Consider the following 9,451-nt stretch of genomic DNA (forward strand, 5'->3'; position numbering starts at 1 on the left):
ATGCTACAGGCCCAATATCAGTACCCTGGGCCATTTGGTTATTGAGAAGAAGTTGTTTGAAGATTTTAAAGACATCTGACACCAGTGACCTTGAAAGTGGGTCAAGGTCATTCATTTGAACAAACTTGTTAGCCCTTCATCCCAGCATGCTACAGGCCCAATATCAGTACCCTGGGCCTTTTTGGTTATTGAGAAGAAGTTGTTTGAATATTTTAACATATTTGACCCCTGTGACCTTGAAAGTGGGTCAAGGTCATTTATTCGAACAAACTTGGTAGCCCTTGATCCCAGCATGCTACTGGCCAAATATAATCTTCCTAGGCCTTTTGGTTATTGAGAAGAAGTTGTTTAAAGCAAAAAGTTGACGCCGGACGGACGCCGGACGGACGGACGGACCCCGCACCATAACATAAGCTCACTTGCCCTTCGGGCAGGTGAGCTTAAAATTTGAAAACACAGATGAAAGACGACAGAAGACACACTATGACAAATGCTCATTTGACTATTTTGGTCAAAGAGCCATAGAAGGTAAAAAACACAAGATTAAAACTTTAACAAATATTTTGGTAACCATGGTTACTAAAGACTGAGCTAACCATATAACATTTGGTTGTCATGACAACTAGATGCCAATTACTCACCAATGTTGCCCTAGCTGGTATTAAAAAGACAGAAATATTAGATTTCAAATTAGTCAATACAAAAACAGGTATTAGTAGGACTTAATTAAAATCAGTGTGTGCCTAGCTGGTTCTGGACGCACACCACAAATCATGTAACACCCCTAGGCCTGTAATGTTATATAGTAGGTTATATACAGCAGAAATATGGGTCAGTGAGTTAGATGGAATGGAGATTGGACTAGACGTCCTCAAACTTCACCAGTCTCTGTCCAGGCCTGCACAGGATCGTGAAACAATCTTAAAATGAGCCAAACTTTCAATTACGGATATAATCCTATCTGAGATGAGCAGATAAAGTATTTCTATACGATATGTGCATGTATTTAGTCTGTACAGTCACAATCTCATACAACACAAACATTTAAACAGCTTTTTGAGCTTGGACTAAAGGTTAAATACAACCTTGTATATTTGTACCTGAAATTGGTCTTAGAGTTGACGCCCTTATACAATTTTTTAATTAAGAACTTCCTGAGCATTTTTAATTATTCTTTGGTAATAATGTGTGATCAATAAATCCAAAACATTACATGCATTTATAAAGACATAATGTTAACATTTAGAAATTAGATCGGAACTCTTTTGTAATGAGGATACATATTACAGTAAGGTAACATACATCCTTAATTCTTCATAACCTGAGGCCTGTGTGGCAGGAGCTGAGTTTTAGTTTGAGGACTGATGTGTTTAGTCTAGTAGTGTTTAGTTGTACAACTACGATATGAGAGTGTGAAGACAGCATGCCCGTGCATATATATGGTGATCAGTTATACCTGTAGACGATTGTGTCGCTTAATGTACGACATCGTCTTTCTCTCTGCATCCACTAGTTGTTGCTGTAGGCGGGAGATCTGCTGGAAATTATCTGACAAAGACATATTATAGATATACGTTCCATTATCATACACACAGCAGGAAGACCTAGGACTCCATCAGTCTTGCCATCATCATTTCACATGTACAATGGACCATGTTATCACGGAGCTTATTAAAACAAGTATGGTAAAACTGATTTAAACGGCATTAGGACCATGTCTGGTAATAAGCCCATCTATATATGTTGCAGTTCAGTAGGATTTTCAAGCCATTTCATATTGCCCATCCCCTGCTTGGAGTCAGAAATCATGTGTTTGTCCCAAGTTGAAAGCAGGATATATATGTAACACTATATATGGAAGATTTGTATAGCAGAAAACATTTTCATATGCATATTATACATGTATTATAAATTATATAGAGAAAAGTTGCGTCATAAAAGTGTATCTGCTCACTGGCAATTTTTTTGTTTTGATTCACGCAATCGTAATTGGTCATTGCCACTAACAAGATATGGGATTAACTCATTCACCCATGAAATTTCATAATGAACTATTCCAACCTTAGAATTGGAAGAGTTCAAATGTGTCTTCAGGGGTAACTGAGTTAAGACAACAGCTGCTGAGTCAGTGCTGACATTGCTGAACCAGAAGGAATAACAAGATTCTGCGTAGTGACATGATATTATAGGTTATTTGGCTTCATGAAATTCAGACAAAGAAAGTCATATTTAAGTTTGTGACTTAAAATAGATTGGGCATTAAATCTTTCAGTACTTTATATTCATTTTATCATGATCTCAGAAATGAGCGAAACACACTCTTATTGATGCCACACGGTTCAGTGGTATACAGAAAAAATTAATTAGAAATGTTTACTTTGGCTAAGATTTAAGTGAAACCACAAGTACTTTTAACTGATAAGCCACTTCTCCCCCCATTTTTACGAGAGATAGGGGGGGGGCGGGGGGGGCATCAATACAAACACCCTATGATAAAGATGCCATTTTTGTCAAAGAGAGTGAAGCTGAATTATGAGTTTTTCATATTTTTAACCCTTTAACCACTTTAGACCATGATGGACTCATCCAGATGAATGTATGGTAGAGTCTACTAAAGTTACCTAGGGGTGAAAGGGTTAATTAACCAATTAAGTCACTCAGAGACCATGACATTCAACCAAAATGATAACTCACCATCGTCATCTCCATCTTTGTTGCCTCGCTGTTTACATTATTATTAAGGAATATATCCATAAAACAATAAATATCATACATGGATACAATTTCTACTACCGGTTAATGTAATCAGCTTAAAAAATCTTTGCTAGTAAATACATCCAAAATAAATTATCAATTCATTCATGCATGTCTTTTTACAGATAAAACATGACAGTGTACCATAAATCACCAAGGATACATATAGATCAAACAGTTTGGGTTGTGGAGTTGATTTCAGGGTTAATGTGAGAAACTTCTCAAGTCTGTTCTCTAGATCCTTAATCCACGCATCCTGGAAAACAGACAAAAACCTCAGAGTAACTTTGCAACTGGCAGTCATCTTAATTTAACAGAAAGCCTTTTCATAATTTTCATACACATCTGAATTCTCTTATTAACAAGACGACAATGGGCCTTAACTTGAATGAAATTATGAATGATACACATAAGGTTGTTGAGTAGATCTAACTTCATATGGATATAAGTTCAATGGGGAAAATGGGTACTTAAGTTGACTTCAGTGATTATGTCAAATGTTGGTCTAAATCTACAGGTATTCCAAACAAAAGTTGTTTGAAAGTTTGTACTAAGTGACCCCTATGAGCACACTCTACTGAGGGGGGGGGGGGGGGGGGGGGGNAGTATAAATTCTGATCAACATCATCTAAAGAGGAGATGTATTTTGAAGGTTTTGCAATAAGTGAAGCCCTATGAGCACCTTGGGTTGGATTGGGGGTATCAGCCCCTTCTTAAGGGTAAATGCTGATCTTCATGATACACTAAGTCCAGAGAAGACATTAATGCTGTTTGTTATGTTCTGAAACTATCATATTCATATCATTTAGCCTGTAGGCTACACAGCCAAAATGGAACAATGAAAATCTTGTACCTGTTGTTGGGAACAACATATTTAAATCAAATTTCTGCTTTCATTCTATTTCTTTCACCAAATACATAACAGTATCTAGATACAATATATACTGTCCATCATACAAATGTTTTCTCGTCATGAGAAAACAGATTATTACATACTTCCAAATATTTTTTTTCGAACCACTTTCAATTTGTATACTGTATAAGCACTTTAAATTCGCGGGGTCGATATTTCACTCTTTCGAATTTGCAGGGGTTAAATTTCGCTGTGCACCAGAATCCTATTTATTATGCAGAGTATTTTTTGAGTGTCATCATTTAAGGGTTAAACCTCGAAATGCAGGTAAACCGATTGCAAACACTGATCATAAATATGATGTGGCCACTTATATGTAAGTGTTGTTTTTACATGGACTGCCCAGTTGCCCGGTGATAAATCTGATTTTAGTTCATTTAAGCTTGCATAACAGCATTGGGTTATAAGTGTTTTCAACATGTTGTGATAAGGTCTGCAAAAGTGGTTAACATTTTTGATAACTTTGCTGGTGTTCAGAATTTGTGGATATTAGTCAAAGCGTGAATATTGCGAAATTAAACCCCCCACAAAATATAACCGCTCATAACGCTTAAAAGGAAGAAAATAAAAGTTTATACTTCACAGTCAGAACCTTTTAAAACGTATCAATTTTGGAATCGGTCAGTAGTCAATCTACGTACTGTAAAGAGTTCTTTATAAGAGGGATGACTCTTGGCATTAGGTACAAACGGAAGGGCGTAGAATGGGAGAAACTCAGTCGTCTGGCTTAGAGAGGCACCACGGTTCTCCAAGTACTTCTTAAAGTCTGTCATACAGCGGTCACCTTCTCTCTGAATAGACATGAGAACTTCTATGATATAACTACTGTAAATTATTTACGCTTCACAATGTATTTATTTTGGAGTAAATTTGTTAATAGCAGAGCAGAAAGCAAATTGAAACATATCTTGAATATTTGACTAAAAACTAAAGTAACGATATACATGTATATACTAGTTTTTCTTCATTTCAGAAATAACAACAAAATAAGTATTGTGAAAATTCATTAATTTAGACCATATAAGAGTAATTGAATCAACTTCAGCTCTCCTGTCCATTCTCTTATCATCCATCTATATATTTATATGCACCATCTTCAACTACAGCATCCCAAACCATGTTTTAAAAGTAAGATTGGTTCCAACAATTTTAAAATCCTATTTTTAATGTAATAAAAAAAATAAAGACATTTTTCATCACTTATCTTAACTGTTGTTATTTGGGGGGTTTTCATTACTATATAAGGGAATGCAACAATTTTATTTTATTCAAAGATTGAAATAATGTTCTGTTTAGTCTGTTTCGAAAAAAAACACATCTTTGATACAGATCAGTGCATCCTTTATATTAGATTTATCTTAAACCAATTTATCACAATTCAATGGTACATAATTTTCATATATAAATTGAACTAGTGCTATATGGACTAAAAAATGTTGAATAACTATTTTTCTGATTAGGAAATTTTCATTCTAGAGTTAAAACATTAATTAGTTTAATGAAAGCATTACTTTTTACAAATCATAATGTGGTTATCAAAGTAATTCATCTACTGTGAACTCACCTGTCCCCTGCCAAACTTTATAGGATAAATAGCAAAGTAAATGTTGAGATAAAATTCAAGCTTCTTTGCTACAGCATCTGAATCTCTGACGTTTGGGGGCAGGTGCTCATTCCAAAGTTTGAAGCAGCGGTCACGCTTGCCTTTGTGGAACTGCTGCATAAGGTCATTCTACAACACCAGATAATGACAGTTCTTACAATTATGACACCAGAATGAAGACATTTATCATGATACCATGATGTTGCATAGAAGACAGGCATGAAGTCTAACTTGTAATTCAGAAGACTTGATGATGATCTGGGAGGAAATATTCTTTTTACAAACATTTGCATACATTTTCTCTGTGTTTGATCTTAATGGCAGACCTATAGACAAACACCAAGAAAAAACTATTGTCTGTAAAGTGCTAAACACGACTGTGAAATAATTGCCATTTCACATAATAATTAATTAACTTGAAATCTTAGGATTTCATCCTATCTCGAATATCCCAAATTATTTTCATTTTTTGTTTTTTAAATACAGACAGGCGAATGGCTTGGACAGTTGGTGTTTTTTTTTATCATACTGTTCCAATTCAGCGACACAATGTTTCCACAGCAGTGTTCTCACTAAAGTTTAGATTTGGGGGTATATTTGATACATTTTCGAGATTTTGTACTCATAGGTAGCCAGTTACATAGGGTAGTTGTTGAAAACTAGGGGTACAACTACCTGTTTTGAGGGTTTCTGGGAACCCGCTACAGTACCCCAATATGTAAGACTGAGTGTTACCTGAATGGCCAGGAGCTTTTGGTTGGATTTAGACTTGATACTGTGGGATGTAACAGGTTTTTTCTTTTGGTCACATTCTTTCTGGAAAGTTGACAATGTTCGATCAAATCCTCCGAAGTCCAAAAACTGAAAAGAAACAAGTCACAAATTGTTACGTAGGGAATTTTAGAGTATTTGATTGTCACTGTTCAAACTTCAGTGGTTTTTACAATAATATTTTCAAATCAAACTTTTGGAATATATCTATACCTGTATTACATGAATTTAGTATAATACCAGGTAGATTAAACATCGTTCTAAACTTTTGTTATTAGAACTTATAACTATTTTCTTGAATTGGCTGATGAATTTAAACAATAATTTTATTTTTTAAACTTTATCATTTAATTTCCTCTCAATCCTTAAGATATCAGAAAAACAAGAAAAAAGCATTAGAAAATACCTTCCAAACAACACCAAAAGCCAGAACAATTGACATGTAATAATATTTGCATAATATCATTGGCATTGTCTACGTTTGAGGATCAACTCAAAAATCACAAATTAGACACAGCAGCAAAGATGAATGTCTTAAACTTGTCCTTAGCATTTATGTTTAATTTAAACCCTAACCTAAAATTATTGATAATACCTCTTGAACAATGGCATTGAGTTCCCCCTCAAAAGACACAACAGATAACGACCCAGACATCTTTGGGCGTTAGGTATTCAGGGTTGTCTGCAAAATAAAATTCAAAAATATGACTCATTTATATTTACACATTGTCAGCTCTTGTAAGCCTCAAAACGGTAATCTATGTGAAGATGATTCTAACATATGCAAGGGCCAAAACACTGAGTCCCATGCATGAATCCCTTAATGTTAATGTTGGTCAGTGCAATTTGTCTTGAGTTCCGAGGTCCTGGCCCTGGTGGACCGTCTGGTGGTTGCATTTGAACTTACATGAACCATCATATATAAAAATGTAAATATTTAATAACTTTAAACTTGATTTGATTATGACACTGTATTTATATACCATATGCTTCAGATAACTGTGATTTGCTTTAAATTTGAATCAATCGCTCATATGACTGAGATTGTTGGAGCATCGTTCTGTAAATATTCTTTGTTTTATCAATCGTAAACACATGTACACAAAACACTGATATCACAAGAGCAAACATTTAATATGTGAATAATAATTGCATTTTTGAATAAACATATATACAGAATAATTAATATAGAAAGATCAGTCGCCTGATTCAATTTACATATAAAACATACAAGGTGGGTTTTTTCTGGCTGTGTGAACGCCTGAGTGATTTCCTATTGAGAAAGGAAAATGTGCTGACACTTTTAGAAGTTTAAAACCCACTTCCGAAATTGAATTTGCATTTTAGTTTTTTATAGTAGATGTTTAGTTTTTGATGCCATCAATTTGTATATCATATTGAAAATAAATATGTACTCTCTGAACTGTATAACTGATTTCTAAACATTATCAGGGCTTTCAAAAAACCCTTGAGTGTGTTTTTGACTCTCCTTAATTCAGTTTAATTAAATTAATTTAATATAACTCTTGATTTTGACCAAATACGATCGATATCCATGGCATAGTTCTACAGAAGAAGTCGTTTATAGCAATATAGCAAAATTGCCCCCTTTTGGCCCTGCCCCTAAGCCCCCTTATGGAGGGTCAGTCCCACCATTTGTACAATTTTGAATCCCCACCACCATATAGGGATGCTTCCAGTAATGTATGGCTGATATCCATCTCTTAGTTCCAGAGAAGAAGTTTCTTAAAGCAATAGAGCCAAATAACCTTTTTTGGCCCCGCCCCTCAGCCCCCTGGAGGGTCAGCCAAACCATTTGTACATTTTTGAATCCCTGCCTCCCATGAATGCTTTTGATTAATTATGAATGATATCCAGTGTATAGTTCTACAGAAGAAGTCGTTTGTAGCAATATAGCCAAATTGCCCCCTTTTAGCCCCGCCCCTCAGCCCCACCATTTGTACAATTTTAAATCACCACCACCTAGGGATGCTTCCAGTCAAATTAGTTAAATTCCAATCAGTGGTTAAGAAGAAGTTGTTTAAAGTAATTGTTGACGTACGGACGATGGACGCAACGGCATGGCATAAGCTCACCTTGGTCCTTCGGAACCCGGTGAGCTAAAAAGGAAATAGCTGTGTGTACATGTTCTGCTATTATCAAACCAGAAAATACAGGTAGGGTGTGCTGGTCAGTTACTGAAAATATTTTAATGTTGTATCTTAAACTGCCAATATTGAACACAATTTATAAGTCTGAAAGTAAATGCCAATGTCTGCTTTAATTTGCTTTAAGATCACACTTCTAATGCTAATAGGCATTGATATCAAATTCAAGTTAAAATAATGTGCATAACTGTCTTGTCATTCAAAACAAGACAGACCAGGCTTTTGAATATCATCTGTCTGCGGCATTATGCTTATTTAATGTAATGAAAACCTAGTACAGGGCTTTGTACCAACTGTTGCCAAAAAGGTGATCTTTCATGAGGAATACTAACACATTCAGTACAATAATACACATATAACATGTTTAGATTCTTGAAATTTTGACACTATTTCCTCACCCTAATAGCTTTAATAATTAATTAAATTAATTAAATCTCATTGTCTGTGTCAGGATACTTTATATATAGGCCTATATGCAAGTGCATTCTTTATACAGATTAATATCAATTTAACAAGAAACTTGATTTTAGATTATTTTTTAAATGAGTTAATATGCATTATGAGAACACATTTCAAGAAAGACACCGTTTGGCGACAACTGCTACAAAACATTATATATTTCTTCAATCAAGAACGGCTCTGTAAAGCAGGACGTTTTATGTCCCCGTAAACTTGGATTATCTCCAAACGATTTGGAACAATCCCCAATAGACAATGCGACCGATGACCCATGCATACAGAGCCAAATCGGTCGATGGCGGTCTGTAACGAATTCACACCACAAATTGACACAACGTTGAGTCACGTTCTATATACTATAAAAAGTGAATACGCTACTAACACGTGGAGGAATCAAGATGTTTAGGTACAAGCCGCTGCACTGTGAAGTGAGCTTCAGATCATGATGAATGGGGACCGCTCTACCGTGTATGATGTTGTTCTCCTCACCCTGGACGTGAAGTAAACAATGATCACGGTTGTAACAGTGCTTGCAAAAGCATAAATTCCTTTCCGTTCAAACGCACAAGCGACGAAGTTCGAGATAATTCTCGCGCGAAACGAGATTGAACCTGAGGCTGAGACTTGCACAAGTTCGGTCTTTCTCGTTATAATTTATAAATGATTTTTACTATCCCGGGTAGTAAAGCTCTAAATAGTTTGGGGCGGAAAGTGCACACCCATACGCAAATGCATAACTGCAAATATTATAACGTTAAATGCATAAATTTTATTTTGGATAAA

The 9,451-nt window shown here is 35.3% G+C and overlaps 1 protein-coding gene across 3 annotated transcripts in view; it reads right to left on the reverse strand.

The window, feature by feature from the left end:
- Positions 1 to 9,185, reverse strand: part of LOC110455285 (lisH domain-containing protein ARMC9-like) — a 38,347-nt gene extending 29,162 nt beyond the window's left edge. For 2 of the 3 annotated variants that reach the window (XM_021505317.1, XM_021505318.1), the window contains exons 1-8: positions 9,051 to 9,185; positions 6,637 to 6,723; positions 6,006 to 6,131; positions 5,232 to 5,399; positions 4,309 to 4,458; positions 2,918 to 3,010; positions 2,695 to 2,722; positions 1,457 to 1,548 (exon numbers count right to left, since the gene is read on the reverse strand). In XM_021505317.1, coding sequence (XP_021360992.1) covers positions 1,457 to 1,548; positions 2,695 to 2,722; positions 2,918 to 3,010; positions 4,309 to 4,458; positions 5,232 to 5,399; positions 6,006 to 6,131; positions 6,637 to 6,696 — 717 coding nt within the window. In that variant the 5' untranslated portion in view covers positions 6,697 to 6,723; positions 9,051 to 9,185. Of the gene's footprint in view, positions 1 to 641; positions 656 to 1,456; positions 1,549 to 2,694; positions 2,723 to 2,917; positions 3,011 to 4,308; positions 4,459 to 5,231; positions 5,400 to 6,005; positions 6,132 to 6,636; positions 6,724 to 9,050 lie in introns of all 3 variants that reach the window. The other variant, XM_021505319.1, reaches the window with a different exon arrangement.
- Positions 9,186 to 9,451: the final 266 nt, after the last annotated feature.

Source organism: Mizuhopecten yessoensis, unplaced genomic scaffold (genome assembly GCF_002113885.1).
Source record: "Mizuhopecten yessoensis strain PY_sf001 unplaced genomic scaffold, ASM211388v2 scaffold8195, whole genome shotgun sequence".
In the NCBI taxonomy this organism is placed as follows: Eukaryota; Metazoa; Mollusca; class Bivalvia; order Pectinida; family Pectinidae; genus Mizuhopecten; species Mizuhopecten yessoensis.